Raw genomic sequence first — 16,979 nt, 5'->3', positions numbered from 1 at the left:
CCCCCAGCCCCTCCCTAAAAAAAAAAAGAGACGGGACCAGGCAGTCTCTAAAGGGCAACGCACGGTTGTGTGCTTTAAAATAAAAATGCTGGAGCAAGTTTGTGTTGCCTGGAGCAAGGGCTTTTGGGCTCTTTGGCTTACACCATTCCAATTGCCCCGCTCAAGGGACATAAGCCAGATGTGAGCGGTGGACAGCAATTCTGTTCATTTAATTAGGCATCCGAGAGTGCCTCGTGGAATTTTCAAAAACAAATTAAGAAAAACGAATATTTCTTGGGTGGGGAGTGGATTCATTGTCTTTAACATATAGTTCTTTCCGTTTTTTAAAAAAACGATTAAAACTCTTCTCAGTGAGGCTTTTCCCCCTCTCCCTTTAAACCTTTTTACTGGGGCTATTAACAAGGAGATACTTTAAAATCGTTTTAAACGATTAATCGTTTAATAACGTTTTTATTCTGTAAAAGATGAGTTGCCAAAGGCATTAAGATGAACGAAAAGCCCTAATCTTAGTTCAGCTGAAAAGTCTAAAAGATAAGACTGATCTGATAAACTCTTGCTTAGCAGCTCTTTCTTTACATTCTGAGTTTGTATTTCCCGCTCTTAGTATTTTCTGTTTTCTCTGGTTAAGTGGTATATCCAGCCCCAAGGGTTATTTCATTTACTTTATACTTTTAGGTTTTGCCCAAGTATGTATTAATTGTGCAAAGGTGCTTCATTGACATTTTCATATATGTATCAGCAGGGGAGCTCTTGAGCTAGCTGTGCACGCATGCCTGCAGGCATAGTCCTAGAGGCTGCGCCCCAAGGCCTAGAGGCTTTGAGGCCGGAGTTTGACTGGCAGCTTCAGAGAGTCATACACTCTTATGTTTATTTTTCATTGTTTCTATATTTTCATGTTCATATGTATATATATGCATATATTTTTTAAAACAATAAAAACAAATAACTATCAAGAATAATGCATTCTCTAGCCCCTTCCTGGGTGTCTTTTTTTATTTCTGCACTCTTTGCAGTTTCTAATAACTTCTAAAACTATACTAAGGGATTGATTTTTAAAATACTTTTATTATTGAGCATTCTGCATAATGTATTTTGATCATATATTACACCTCCCCCCCCAAAACTCTGAGACCCTTCCTTACTTTCCTACAGACCTAATTTTGTGATCTTTTTTCCTTGCACAACAGTAAGTGGTAGTAATGAATAAATAAAATCAGATTTTAGGTTCTATTCATACCACTCTTGCAAGGAATTTATTTCACGAAGTTAGTGCACATGATCTGGATATGTAAGAATGGGACTCCTTTCTCTCAAGGGAGTGCTGAGTCATTGCAGTTGAACCATAAAAAAGCTTCTTGCTATCCCATGGTCTGCCTAATTACTACTATTGGTCTATTTGGGTGACTTAAATATTGAAAATATAATCTTTTTCACTTCTAATTAGTATATCAACATATAGGCTCTGGGTTAGTTTCATTCTTCAGTTTGCATTCAGCCCCACGGAGACCATTTAGTTCATTGAAATTTACTATTTTATTTGACAGTTGTTTCACAATAGTTATTTGTTCATCAAATAACATCCTGTAATTTGTATTGACTTTAGAGATGATGACTCTTAGAAGTCAAGATGTCAAATAAAATATTACTAAAGTATATGCACATTTTTTTCAATGAGAATCATGGGTAAGTTCTTATATAGTATCATCAGTACTACCAGAGATGATCAGCAGAGTGAACACGAGTTTTTAATGACCTGTTTGTTTTCTTTGTGTTTTTATGAACTCTAAAACAAGCCATGAGTGTAAGACGTGATGAATCTTATGAAATTGAGGAACAGTTTATACTGCGTCTGCCTCCGGTAAGTAACTTTTATATCTCAGAATACATACCTTCAGTGCAAAAGTATAGTTCTGCATAGATAACATTTGTATTTCAGGCTATAAAAGATCATAATATTTGCTTCCCATAAATCACATTCTATCAACCAGTCCTATTATAGTGCATTTTCTTCTCACAATATTTCTTTCTTCCAATCATGTGGGTTAATTCCTTGTCAAAACAGCTCTGACCACTATGGATCATCCAGTTACTATAAACACTAACAAGCAATTTTCTGCACAGCCAAGGTAAGACTGTTGTAAAACTCTTTCTGTCATGGCAGAAGAGGTGCTTGGAGGGATTGGCACTATGTCACCACAAATTCACCACCAAGCAAGGTTATCAAACTCATTTCAGTATTATGCTTGAGTCTCTTCATCCATTGATTACCATGTTCCAGTATCATTTCATTTATGCGGCTATGATAGAGATGGTCAGGAAGCTATTATTCAATTACAGTTAATTAATATAGGTAGTAAACTGTAGCTAAGCCTTTCCAATGGAAGGATAGCAGTTAGAAGTAGAACTGAAAAGCTGGTTAAATTTGAATTGGCTGCATCTAGCTCGACTTATACAATGCATGCCTTTCAAGGACACTGCATAGTTAATATTTGGGAAATGTAAAGTTTTGTTTAAGGGAAGACTTGCCTTGAAATGTCTATTCTAATTAGCTATCACTGAGACAATCTTTCTGATTTTTAATTTCCTTCCCTTTTAGGAACAAGCTTATGCTGTCAGGAAAATGATGCATTCTAAAAGTGCTGTTTCGAAGGATAAACTAAAAATTGACTTTTCTTGTAAGTAGTTAATATTAGTTCACAGTATATTAAACAATTATTTGCTATAGAGTGCTATGCACCAGACACTGTACTAGGCATTAGAGTTCTGAAAAAGAGTAGAGTATGTTACCTTTCCAACCTTTAGACAACATACAAACGCAATGTTAAAAGTAAAAGCTTTTTAAAAAAATTATTTACATCCATATTACAGCTTCCTTTCCCTCCTCTTCTCCCAGTCCCTTTCTCTCCCCTTCCCCACCCCTCCTCCCACCCCCTCTTTCCTTTCTCTTCAGACAAGGGGAGGTCTCCCATAGATATCAGCCCACCTTGGCATATCAAGTTGCAAAAGGACTAGGTACCTCTTCTCCTATTGAGGCTAGACAAGGCTTGTTTTTTTTCTAAAGGAATGTATTTAAGTGAATGAAATTTGCTTTTGGTGATGACAAGAAAACAGTTGCTGTCTTTTTCCCCTTTGCTGCCTTAGAAAGAAATTTACTTTTTAACTAGTAACATACAATATTGAAAAAGAAGCTATAGATCCTCTCTTATTTTTCTAGAAGTTACTAATCAAATACTGATTTGTAGCCTTTAAAGAAAGAGTGAGTTTCACTGAAGAAATTGACTGTCTCACATAAGTCTTCATTATTCAAATTCTTGGAGATCAAAGAGTCCACTGAAGTGTTAATATTTTCTCTCCTTTCCTTTAGCTGATGGACACAATGCAGTTGTTCAAGTAGAAGATGTCTCACTGCCTGCTAAACTGGTTAATTTGCCTTGTGTTATCGGAAGCCTGAAAACTATTGATAGAAAAACATTTTATAAGACGGCGGATATTTCTCAGGTATGATTTTGTGAGATATGGTCTCATATATCCCAGGTTAGCCTTAAACTCAGTATGTAGTTGAATATGACTTTAACCTTTGAATTTGACTTTAAATCCTTTTGTCTTGAACTACCAAATGCTAGGCTTACATGCATGCCTTTCTGCACTCTTGGTTGTACTGAGGATCACACCTAGAACTTTGTACATTCTAGACAAGCACTCTACCAACTGAGTGATTTCCCGAGATCCACAAAATCTTTTCTTGTTTTTTTTTTTTTTAGTGCTCATGCATGCTCAGCAAGTGCTCTACCTACCATTAAGCTATATTGCCACCACTGGGTTGATTTTCTTTCTTTCTTTTTTATTGGATATTTTCTTTGGGTTGATTTTCTTAGTCTTCTCGTTCTCACAGCTTTTGTGGAAATCTTAAGTCTCTCTGCCACTGTTCCTACTACATGGTAAACGCTCTGGTTTGGTATGTGTTACTTAACTTTTCATTGCCATTTATAATGACTCATTAATTTAAAAATAGGAATGGCTAAAGTCTTTTTCTGCATTTTCTACTAGAGCAGTATGTTAACTGAAGAAAAATCGGTTCTTACTCATCATGTCTGCTGGTGCTTTCTGATTTGCTCTCTAATCAAAATGCTAAAATGTATGCATTTCATACTATGCCTTCAGCAGTGAAAACTCTAGATAAAAGTTGAATCGACATATGCTGCAGGGAGAGAGAGAGAGAACAGGGAGCGCAGGAAGGAGAAGAGGACGGGCAAGGATATGTTAAAGAGAATCCGAATGTATATTGCACAGTACTTGGCTTTGGGAAATGTGAGGAATCTTCTGTGCTCCAGATTTATGGTGGTATGATCATGATTTATTACTAACCAATATTTGGGCAATAATCAAATTCTTTGTCTTTGCTCAATGTAGATGCTTGTATGCAGTCCTGAAGGTGAGCCTCATTCTTCTCCTGAAGAACCAGTTACCTCTACTGGTCCTACTGTAATTGGAACTACTAAAGGGAAGGCAGAGAAAAAAAAATATAACTGGAAGCATGGCAGTAAGTCACCAGTCCGCTGCTCATTCTGGCTGACTACATTGACCTCTTGCATTGCAAATCCCTATGAACCAGGGACCTCTTACCTGGTTCATTAACCTCTAAGTTTTAAAGAAAGAAGTCATTGCACGAGCAGGACATAGTTCTTTACAGAATTTGTGTAGATATAGGACAGTGTTCAGTTATAAGGTATGTTTCATCATGTTTTTATTTTAGTTACTCCACCACTTAAGAATGTCAGAAAGAAAAGGTTCCGGAAAACAACAAAAAAGGTTAGTATCATGCCATTTATGTTGCTGTAGGGTGTTTTAGAGGAGAACCGTGAGAGGGAAAGAAAGGGAGTTAATTGGTTGGTGATTCATTGTCTCATTTATATGTTCAGTAAACTGCTCCCACCAGATGTGGTGGTACCTACCTGGAATCTCAGCACGTGGGAGGTGAAAGGAGTAAGGCTATGAGTTTAAGGCAACCCTTGGCTATACAATGAGACCCTGTCTCAAAAATGTAAAAAAGTTAAAAATATGCAAAATCCACAGTATTATGAGCTAGCAGTTGGGACAACAGCAGTGAATAAAAAGAGACCCATTTCTTTAGGTTGCAGGCTCGTTGCTAAGGGTTTAGAAGAATCATGAACTTGACATTTTAGCTCATGCTTTCAGTTTAAAGTCTTATAGATCTAAAGCCAGGCATGTTGGTTCCTAGCACTCGGGAGGCAGTGGCAGGCAAATTGCTGTAAGTTCTAGGCCAGCCTGGTCTACAAAGATTGTTGCAGGACATCCAGGACTGTTACACAGATAAACCCTGTCTCAAACATAAACCTTAATCTCTCTAAGATAAATGCCCAGGAATATTAGTAAATCATATTTCAAAGTGTATTTTAGATTTGCATTCATTTTACTTAATGCATACAAATATGTTACCTGAATGCACATACATGCAACACATGCATGTCTGTTGGAACTTGAGTTAAGAGTGGTTGTGAGTCGCCATAAATGGTTGCTAGGAAATTGAACCCAGGTCTTTTGTAAGAGCAACAAGTGCCCTTAACCACTGACCCATCTCTATAGAGGTTTTTTTTTTTTTTTTAAACAATCCCCCAAGTGGAGTGTTTTTTTAAAAAATAATCTCTTCAGTTGGGGGTTTATAAAACTTTTTTTGAGACAGGATCTATCTCATATAGTCCAGGCTGGCTTTGAACTTGCTGTGTGGTCACAGAGAATTTAGCTTTCTCTACTAGCTCTCAAGTGTTAGGATTACAGACACGCACCACTCCACCATGTTGTATATGTTAGTAAGGACTACTTCCAGAGTCTCGTGGATGGTAGCCACGTCCCTTACCAACTGATGCATGTCTCTTGCCAAAGTGTGCACACACACACTTGTATGCATGTGTGAGACAAATGGGGGTCACAGAACAACTTTTGAGAATCCATTCTAAGTATCACTCAGGTCATCATTGATAGCAAGCATCTTAATGCTGAGCCACCTCACTAGCCACACACATTTTTAGTTTTATGGGAAATTGCCATACTGTTTTCAGAGGAAGCGTCGTTTTATATTTAATATATGAGTGGTCCAAATTTTCCAACTCCTCTACCTGCATTAGGTCTTGTCATTATTTTATTTGTTCTGATAACTGTATAGTAATTTTATTGTGGTAATTTCATTGGATATGCACAGTTTATTAATACCTTCACACAGTTGATAGCTTGGATTTTTAGTCCTCTTTCCAAGATCTTTCATACAGAAAGATTTTTAGTTCTGATGAGACTTAGCTTATTGATGCTTTTAAGTATACTGCCTTTGTTGTTAAATCTAAGGAGTCTTTGTTTATCCTAGATACTGAAGATTTTCTCATTCATTTCTCAAAAGTTTTACATTTTATTTTATGCCTGCAATCCGTATTTCAGTTTTAGAAAAGCATGAGTTTTAATTCAACATTCTCCTTCTGCCCTTCTTCCTCTTACCCTGTCCCTCAACCCTTCCACCTCTTCCTTGGGAATATATGTATGATATTGCTTATGGGTTCCTTATTCTTTTCCACTGATCCATGCATCCATCTCTCCACGGATACTGTAATGTGGTAAGTCTTGAAATTGGAAGGTTGATTGTTACCACTTCATTTTGCTTCAGTATTGTTTTAAACACTTTAGAATCTGCATCCTTTCATATGAGTTTTAGAATAAACTTGTATATGTAGACAGGAAACCTTGCTAGAATTCTTAAAGAAAGTGTGTTAAATTTGTAGATCATCTCTTCTAATTTATGTGTTACCTTTGGCTTAGTAACCTATCAGTGAATGAAATTTATTGTCAACTAAATAAAGTAGTTTAATATAGTTGTAGAGTGCTTTAAGCTTGACTTAAATAGAACAATCAAAATATAACATTTTTCTTTGTTGTGCTTTATTACATAGCTCCCAGATGTCAAACTGGATGAAATCAACTTTAGTGAGGTACAGCATTGGTCATAATCTTCGTTGTTTACTTTAATATGATACAGATACATTTGCTGGATTTATTCATCAAGTAATAATTTAATGTTCAATAATAACTTCTACATGAAAAGAGAAACAGTTTTGCTAGTGATACTATGAATCACAGACTGCTTTTTCACCCTTATTTTTATCTCAAAAGCTATTCCTTCGAGTTCAGGATTCAACTGACCAACAGTTGGTTGAACTAATGGGATATGTCATCAAAAGCCTTGTTTTATATTTGTGTCATGCTGAATTAATTGCTGTAGAGTAATTGCTTAAAATTGTATTCCAGGGAGAACATGTAGATAGGATATAGTTTTTGTAGGAACATTTTAAGAATAAAGATGGGGCAAGGAAGTCTAGTAGTTTGGATTTTAAACCAAATCATTTATAAGTAACTAACATTGAATTATTGTTCTTTTCTAATATGAGTCATGGTAAATAATAAAACATAAGTGCGTGAAATCCTTTCCACAGAGTTTTCAAAAGATAAAACATCTCAAGTGATTTAATTATGAAAAATGAATTTATTCTACAAAAACAGATTTTGAGTAGATTCCTTGTTAAATAGCACTATGGATAAGCATCTAACAAGGCCCAGCATATTAATTTAATAATAAATACAAAGGGGTATTTAACATAAAACAGGGTGCTAAATGACCTTACTGGTATTTTCTCCTCCACTTTGCTTCAGTACACTCAATCTCCAAGTGTGGAAAAAGAAGTAAAGAGACTGCTCTGCTCAGATGCTGAAGCCGTCAGTGTCCGTATCCTTTATAGCAAACACTTTTCTTATAGTCTGTTTCATCGCATGTAAATGTGCTGACAAATTGCACCCCTGGTTGGTGGTTTTACTTTTGTTTATGATGCTGGGGATCAAATTCGGAGCTTTAATATGCATGCCAGGTAAGCCCTGTTCCACTAAGCAGCACGAGTAGTCCTCACTTGAAGTGTTTGAGCACCAGTTTTGATGTTTATAACTTAAGATTTTTGAAATGTGATTTTCTAGCTAGAAGTGGTAGATACAGACAACCGAAGTCTATTATATGTGTAATTTAATATAAGGCAGTTCTCCAAACTAGGAATGCAGCTACAATAATCCAAATTTGGCCTAAAGTAAATATTAAGAACACTTTTAGTTAAAAAGCACTTCCCTTTCTACTGTGTATTCTCTCTCTCCCTTCTGCTTTTTCCTTGACTGCTATCCTCTCAGGCTGGGAAGTCGTTGCTGATGGTGATACTAAGGAAATAGAAAGCCAAGGGTCTATCCCAACCATTCCAGGAATCCCACAGATGGGTGGTGCTAGTCCATTAGGTAATTTATTGAAAACAGAGGAGGAGCTTCAGATAGGGCAAGTGTTAACTGTGTGAAAGATCCAGTCTCCAAAGATGCCTTTGTCCTTCATCCCTATTGGTCTTCCTGTGCTTTTAAGGTTTTAGGTTGGACTTCTAATCTCCTATATACCCTGGTATTCAAGTTGCTATGAGCCCTTAGATTCTCTAGGTATCTTGATAATTGAATACATGGATGACAGTTAGTGTCTCATATTCCTTGTCCTTATTTTACAAAAGGAAGGATCCTTCCATAGGAGCATAATTTATAAAATTCACTGGTTGCCCAGTGAATTTGATAAGGTTATGATCATTTGCAAAGTGTCAGATCAGTTCAATTTTCCCTTGTTTAAAAATCAGTAGAATATGATGTGCTTCGGGAAATGATGCGTAATTCTGGCAGCACCAGTACTGATGTGGAAGATAAGAATAATAAAGATGAGGATGATGATGATGATGATGATGACGACGACGACGACGACGACGATGATGATCAAGAGGATGATGATGAAGATGATGGAAGTGAAGAAAAAGAGGAGGAGGTGACAGACAGTTCTGAAGAGGAGTTAGAGAAGGAGCTGCAAACCAAATTTCTTCAATCTACCTTCCATGAAGCAGACCAACATTACAGCTCAATAAGTAAGTCAGAGGAAAAGACAAAGGAACTGGATAGGGTGGGTGGCAGTATTATAATATGCTAACTTTGGATATGTATTATGTGCAATGCTTAGTTTTAAGGCCCTTGGACTTGATGCATTATTTAAGGTTATATTTATATACAAAAAATCCTTTCTCTACCCCTTTCAGTCATGGCAATTCAGAAACTGATTTATATCAAAGAAAAAAGGCTCCAGCAGATTTATAAAAAAGCCCAGCGACAGAAGGATCTCCTCAGCAATGTGGAGAATGTGACCCTCAAGGTAAGCTCTTTTCAGCTGTCAAACTCCCAATGCCTTCCTTTCATAGGCCCATCTGTTCTTACTCATCCTGTCGTTGTCTAGTTCATTCACGAACCTAAACAACTTCTTAGAATCATCTATTCATGTCTATTAAAACATCCTTGTTTTATTTTATCTGAGTAAATTTTAAAATCGAAGCAAATTTAGGGAGAAATAGGACCAGGTGACCTGAGATAATGGCCAATATTGAAAGTCACTTTACAAAAAGTACATGCAAGAGTTATATATTATGGTTTCTGGAACACAAATACTGTCACCATTCCCACTTTATAACAAATTCAAACTAGTTGGGTGCGGTGGTGTATGTCTTTTATCCCCAGTATTTGGGAAGCAGAGGCAGGTAGATCTCTGAATTTGAGATCAACCTGGTCTATATAGCAACTTTCAAATTAGCCAGGGGTACACAGTAAGACCTTGTATTCCCCCCTAAAGTAAGAGAAAATAGAATTAAAACTTCAAGAAGAACCACAGTAATTGGCAATATATAGACTAAACCTGTTGTTTATACCAAAATGTTTGTTTCAGCAAAAAGAACCAAATTAATTGAAATTTTTATCATCTGGGCTGAAACAGGAGCAGATTATTTTATTTTATTTTTTTAAAGATTTATTGATTATATGTAAGTACACTGTAGCTGTCTTCAGACACACCAGAAGAGGGCATCAGATCTCATTTCGGATGGTTGTGAGCTACCATGTGGTTGCTGGGATTTGAACTCAGGACCTTTGGAAGAACAGTCAGTGCTCTTAACCGTGAGCCATCTTTCCAGCCCCGGATTATTTTATTTTTATGGATACAATTTCCAGAGTTTCACTGAAAGGAAAATATATTAGTATGCCACATTTGATCCCACCTTGGTAGTAAGGTGATTCTAAAGCAGTAAGAAAATCCTTTGTTAGGTTCCATTTTGGAGCAGTAGTTGTCAAAGGAAAGCGGCTTTGACAGACCTAACCCCATCTCAGCTGTAGTCCTTTAGAATAGCCAAAGATCATATCTATGGATATATTTTGAAAGATTCAGATATTTGGTACTATTGTAGTATATGTGTGGTTTAGAGATACGTGGCATTGTGTTAGGACTAGTAAGTTTCTGTTCTAGTGAGGAGAAATGGGAGAGGAATCTACACTAGATTCCAAGTCCGTTTCTTTAGTAAGTCATAGCCAAAGGATGTGTACAACACTAGGAAAGATGTAGGATGTAGACATTTCACCCATTTATTATAGGACAAGAAAACATGCTTTTGAGAGCACATAAAATAATTAAGGATTGCATAGTAGGTAGGGGGAAGTTTTATGCTCCAGTTTTTCTAAAAAGAATGTGCTTCCTATAATTGATAGTTTTCTTATCAAATATGTAACAAACTGTGTTTTGTGGTTCTCTCTTCCCATGAGATACATCTTTCATCACTGATAAAAATTTTTTCAGACACATTTCCAGAATGTTTTGGGGAAGCTTAACGTAATGGAAAAAGAGAAGTGTGAGCAGGTAAGTAGGATATTTTTAAGTAAATATTTTGCTATGAAGAACTCACCTACCTCTAATTTAACTTCAGGCTTTTTGTCTCACAAGAACAGTATACTCTGAGTGAGAAAGTAGGGTAGATCAAGATCCTTTTGAAAGTCTGTTCATTCAGCAGTTATTGAATACCTGTGGAGTGACACACAGGCTAGCATAGGAAAGGTGGGTTTTAGTCTTAAGTGTGTTTAAAGAACTCCTTGCTGAGTATGAAGGAGGAGAATCAGACCTAGCTTAAGCTTTTATTTTAAAAATGTATTATACATGTGTGTGTGTCTGTGTGTATCTGTGTCTGTGCATATGCATTTGGAGGTCATAGGACAACTGATAGGAATGAGCTGTCTGCATCATATGGGTCCTAAACTCAAACTCAATTTTCAGGCTTGTGTAACAAACACTTTGAACTTCTGAGTCATATAGTTGGCCTAAGACATTTTTAATGAGTTTTGAAATCTCTCACAAGGTCCCAGGCTCCAGGCCACACCAGACCTAAAATTTGACTCAGAAGAACTTATAAGCCACATTTTACTTAACTATTTTTCTGTTTCTAGACATTTGATTTGTTTCTTTGAATATTAAAAGTAATATTGCTGTTACCATTTACATATGAGAGGATGTATTTTAAAGGACTGAGAGAGACTTCAGTCTTTCATAGTGTGATGGAGGAAAACAAAGTATTAAAGGAAATATGCCAGGTTTCTAACTTGAATGGCTGTTATTCAAAGCCACAGATAGTTAAAAATAGGAAGAGAAGGAAGAAATGTGAAAGCTAACTTCACAAAGTTATATAGATAGTCCCCCTACAATCCCCATCGTAGAACAGTGCACACACCAACTTGAAGGAGACTGCAGTTTATGTTATGAGGACAGTCGTAGCTGGAGGCTCCTATGGTACAGGTACTGATCATTGTCCTGATTTCAACAAGGCCAGAGGCACTCTTACGTTTTGTGTCTTCCTTCTCAGCAAACAAGACACAATTACAATTCCAAGATTATGTTGGTACCCACTAAACAATTGCTTTCATCCATGCTCAGTAGTTAGTATTGAGAACTGCCATTTCTACTACAGAAATGTAGCTTATGCCTTACTCACTAAAGATTTATTTGGTGCCCAGTTTAAGCTAAGTTCTGCAGGGAGTTTGAAATGTTTATTGTCCCTGGCTTCACCTGGGGAAAGTCATGAGAGTTTAGGGATTTTTTTTCCCTTTTAATCTTTAAAAATGAATTTGAAAAGTATTTTAGTGTACAGAATAATGAACTTCATATGACATATGCGTTTACACGCACATACATACACATCAGCATACCCTGTGCCTCCACTACTGTCCTGCATATGACCTCCCTCTCCTCTCACTGGAGAGGAGCAGGAAGAAGCCCAGTGCTACTAAGGATTTAAAGGAATGAGGGCTCGTTATTCTCTGTGAGAATTAGGAAGGATTTTGGGGAAAAATAGCATTTGAGTGGGACCTTAAAATATATGTAGGGTTTTAGGAAGGAGAAAGAAAAACGAGGACATTCTGCGACACTGTAGTATGCATAATAGCTCAGAGGTGGTGAGAGCAAGTGTAAGAGACACAATTAGATGACCAAAGGCCAGGGGAGAAAGGGGAATGTATGAGGCAGTAAATACAAGGAAAGTACATGGTATACTGGATCTTTCATGAAACTCAGCACTATGTACAATGGACATATAACAAGAAATTAGAAATTAGAGTTTAATGTTTTGGTATAGGTCATAATGAGCCATCAAAGCTTTTTTTCTTTAATTCTGGGAAGTAACTCATAAGAATTTTTCTGCAGGCACTACAAAAATATAAGTAGAGTAGTGAGGAACTAGTGGAAAGCTCAAAACAGAACTCTTGCCAGCCCCAAAACAGAATTCAAAAACAAGCAACTGTAGAAAAGGTTGAGAGATGTCTTTAGAGGAATAGTGCGAAAGCTCAGAGTGTTAGGGAAGGCATACTTGGGCTTCTAGCTTATTTAGACAAAACAAAAAACAGAAGGAAAAGGAAAGGTTATACTTTGAATTAGAGCTCAGAAAAGTAGGCAGGTTTTACCATGTTGCATGGCTGTAGCTCTGTAAGCAGCTACATTGTGTGTGTGTGTGTGTGTGCGCGTGCGTGCAGAGTACAAGCACATTATGTCATTAAGGGGATAATTATTACTCCCTTACTTAACATAGCCTTAGGTGAATTAGCCTTCATGAGGAATGTTATCTTTGCTAGGTGATTGACTGGCCCAGCTGGATTAATTCTTAAGGGAGTAGAATGTAGTAAGATGCTGATTGGTCAGGACTCCAAATTGTTAAATGTCTTGTAACCCAGTAAGGAGCAGCAAATACAACTTGGCATTCGAAGTCAGTCAGTGATGATTGCACCATTAGTCGTCAGTGGTGATGGCAGGAGCCTCATTAACTGGGCAAAGAAGAACTTAATATTGAATGTCCAATCATGACAGGAACATATATAACACTCTCCCCAAGACTCTGAAGGCATCATGGAAGAAGGGACAAAAAGAATGTGATAGTCAGAGGGAAAATGGGGTGGTGGTGCTGGGATAGGATACTGACTTCTAGGCAATGGCAGGCACAGTTGTTGCCCCTTTGAAGTCATAGTAGCTTTGACCACCTGCACAGGATTGAGCCTGTTAATAGCTTGTCATGGAAGGGTCTCACCCATCCCTGAGGATTTATATGTAGATACTATTCGATGGGAGAGGTACACATGCTGCTGTAAACAACCCTAATGAAACCCATTGGGTCAAAAAGATGTGAAAATAGAAGCGGTGCTAGTTGGGAATCGGGAGATTAACTAGGGAATATGGAGGAGTGGGAGCAGGACAGTGAGAAGGGGTGGCATAAATAATATCATGTACATTATGAAAATACTGTAGTGAAACCCATTCATATCTAAAATTAATGTATTGTAATGCAAATTTTTAAAGCAAGATGGCTCAACTTTTAAAGGCACTTCTTTCGACAGCCTTCGTTTGACTCCTGTAGGAATCCCATGGTAGAAGGAGGGAACTGACTCCAGCACATTGTTCTCTCTCTTCCACATGTTTGCCATGGCTTGTGTGCATCCTCTACACACATAAAACAAAAAACAAAACAACCTCTCCCCAAAAACATTTGGCAAAGGCTCCCAGACCTCAATTCTAGAAATAGAATTACAGACAATTAATTTATCTTAGTACCATAGTGCTAATTGGTCAAACCTGAAAGAATATACATACAAGTATATATACATAAGAGCAGGTTACACTTAGATATTTAGGAGTGTGTGTGTTATACATGGGAATGGTCTGGAAGGAGGAAAAGGACGGGGGTAAATGATGTAATTATAATCACAAAAATTTTATTATAAAACAGTGTGAGTTTATTTCAAGAAAAGAATATTCCACTTGTTTTATCATCTGACACTTACAAACTGACTACAATGATATTGTCTCTTTTTATTGTGAGCTATGACCTCTGTATATTTTCCATAGAATCCCAGATTCTTAACAGCAAACATATTCAGTTTTTGAGCATATTCAATTTTAAGCTTCCCCTTATACGTCTGGTACACTGAAAGACATTATGGTCACAGCATTGTGCTTGAGTTCTCCATGATGTGATTGTTCTTTGGAACACTGTGACACTGTGTTACTAAAATGCCAAGTAACAGTTACTTTTTGGCCTATATAAATACTACATGAAGTGATACATTTTAAGATTGTAGATACCATGTTTTCTGTTCTCCTCTGGTTTGTGATCTGAAACAGTGAGGAATTCTGTTAGGCTGAAAGGTTGTTGAAAGGTTGTTGTTGTTTTTTAATTTGTGTGTCAGTTTATGGTCAGTTATTTTGGCCACATGTCAAAACTATAACACCTTCTGTGAATGAGCTGCAGTTCTAAGGTTATGAGTTGTATCTAGGGACTGGTCATCTAACCAGAATCCTTTACCTCCTTAACCTATTTTCAGATTTGGGACATTATCACTGAAAGTTAAACTTTGTATGAACTAGGGATTTTTAATATCAGAGGCCACATATCAATCATATGTTCTGTTCAAAGAACATTTAGATTTATGCTTACAAAAGAGAGTTAAATAATAGTTCACCATGTAGGAACCCAGCTCAAGGACCACTGGGATTCAGCACCATCGCAAGTTGAATATTTGGGAGTCTAGACAGGAATACTAGTCAGTAACAGTTTTTTCCTTGTTGAATTACCTTTTTTTTTTTTAATGGATAGTTTGGTTTGAAGTGGAGGAATTAAGATATACAAGTGGATGATTTAGGCAGCCTTAAAAATCTTGAAACAAACTACCTGAGTATTTTAGTACATCTCAAAAGTCACACAACTGCATATGGATATTACTTTTTTAACCTTTTAAATATTCTTCAAGTGGGTTTGTACATGATTTGAAATGGTAAAGAAGGAGCTCTGTCATACTTCTGAAATTGTAATGAAGGATAGTTTTTAAAAAATAAAGCTTGGAATACCAGAAGAAAAAAATCTTACACAGCTTTTATAATGTTTCTCTGCCACTCTCTCCTTACAGATTTATCACCTCCAGGAACAACTGAAATGTTTCCTGAAGGAGTAAGGAGAGCCTCAGCTTGGCACACAAAGTGGATTCACCTTCCAGAGGAAGACTGGGTGGAACCACATACCCTTCCCTCCAGTTACTTTATCTTGACCAACTGTTACTTATTATTTTTCACTAAAGTAAATTTAAGGATCACATTTATATAGAAGGAGACATATATAGAAGGAGTTATATAAATGCATAGTAGGTTTAGAGACCCCACTAAACATGGGGTGTTGTTTCTCTTTGTCAATTTGAGTAATCTAAGAAATACTTAGATGTAAGTATTTCTTTATCTCTTACTCTATGGTACCATGAGACCATTCAGCCATCTTTGTCAAAGGTAGATGGTTTAGCCTAGAAAGATGCACAGCTGTTTTACAAAAGTCAGCTTTTCAAACCCTGTATTTCTTACAATATCGAAAATGAGCAATTTGTTAGCTGGTAATCCCAGCAATTTAAAACTCAGAAGGTCAAGTTGAAGGCCAGCCTGGGCTATATATAAGACCCTGTCTCAAAATAAAATAAAATAAAATAAAATAAAATAAAATAAAATAAAATAAAATAAAAACATGAAAATGCCTCTAATTTCTAACAAGGGTTGGGTCCTGTCACAATTATTCAAATGCCTACCTCAGCAATTAGGACTAAGTTGTGTCCTGCCTTTCTCAGGTTAAAGGCTGCGTTCCTGTTTCTGATTATTTCTTGCTACTTATCTTTGCTCTATGAGTAGGCATTGAGGGCTGTATCTGGTTGTTATTCTTTAGCTAAGAGAAGACTTAGAGCAAAGCTTTTACCCTTATTCTAACTCCCATAAGAAAAGATGAGTAAATCCAGATTCCTGTAATGCCTATGAAGACTTCCTTAGCAACTTTGCATTTTACAAGGGGTTTTCAAAGCTATGCGATTATGGAGTTCTTGTGTGTGTGTGCTTTTAGAAAAAAAATGTTTATTTTAAACAAATGGCTGTGCTTGTAATCAAACGCAAATACCATGCCACTAAGCTAAAACTCCTACCCCCACTGCTCTAGAAGAGTCAGGTTCATATTAAAACACAACCATAAACTCTACCTTGGTCCATTTAGGCCACCAAAACAAAAATACCATAGTTTTCTTAATTTATAAGTAAAACTAATTTATTGCCCTGACTCCTGGAGGATGAGAAATGTAATATTAGGGCATCAACATTTGTGGTCTGAGCCCAGATGGCATAAAACCTGACTTACAGATCATGACTTGTAAGCATCTGTACATGAAAGAAGGAGCAAAAAAAAAAAAAAAAATCTTCCAGGTCTCTGTTATAAAGGGTATTACTACTCAGGCCTTCTTGACCTAATCACTGCTCAAAATGTCCGCATGTTATTGTAGGTATATTGTAGGTAGGTAATGTTTTAAGTATAAAAATGTTGGGTAGACACATTCTCAGAGTATCACTTCCTTTTCTAAAGAATCTTTAAATTTATTTTATTTATATGAGTACACTGTAGCTGTCTTTAGACACACCAGAAGAGGGCATCAGATCTTATTACAGATGGTTGTGAGCCACCATGTGGTTGCTAGGAATTGAACTCAGGACCTCTGGA

The 16,979-nt window shown here is 36.8% G+C and overlaps 1 protein-coding gene across 2 annotated transcripts in view; it reads left to right on the top strand.

Moving 5' to 3' along the window:
* Taf7l (TATA-box binding protein associated factor 7 like) overlaps positions 1-15,967 on the top strand; it is a 17,532-nt gene extending 1,565 nt beyond the window's left edge. The window contains exons 2-13 of one of the 2 annotated variants that reach the window (XM_031368239.1): positions 1,794-1,858; positions 2,597-2,675; positions 3,365-3,498; positions 4,411-4,540; positions 4,754-4,809; positions 6,954-6,992; positions 7,711-7,783; positions 8,230-8,331; positions 8,712-8,987; positions 9,156-9,268; positions 10,733-10,792; positions 15,370-15,967. In XM_031368239.1, coding sequence (XP_031224099.1) covers positions 1,794-1,858; positions 2,597-2,675; positions 3,365-3,498; positions 4,411-4,540; positions 4,754-4,809; positions 6,954-6,992; positions 7,711-7,783; positions 8,230-8,331; positions 8,712-8,987; positions 9,156-9,268; positions 10,733-10,792; positions 15,370-15,414 — 1,172 coding nt within the window. In that variant the 3' untranslated portion in view covers positions 15,415-15,967. Of the gene's footprint in view, positions 1-1,793; positions 1,859-2,596; positions 2,676-3,364; positions 3,499-4,410; positions 4,541-4,753; positions 4,810-6,953; positions 6,993-7,710; positions 7,784-8,229; positions 8,332-8,708; positions 8,988-9,155; positions 9,269-10,732; positions 10,793-15,369 lie in introns of both variants that reach the window. The other variant, XM_031368231.1, reaches the window with a different exon arrangement.
* The last annotated feature ends 1,012 nt before the right edge of the window (positions 15,968-16,979 follow it).

Source organism: Mastomys coucha, chromosome X (assembly GCF_008632895.1).
Source record: "Mastomys coucha isolate ucsf_1 chromosome X, UCSF_Mcou_1, whole genome shotgun sequence".
In the NCBI taxonomy this organism is placed as follows: Eukaryota; Metazoa; Chordata; class Mammalia; order Rodentia; family Muridae; genus Mastomys; species Mastomys coucha.
Note: the sequence above shows the minus strand (reverse complement) of the source record. Positions and strands in the feature narration are given on the sequence as shown.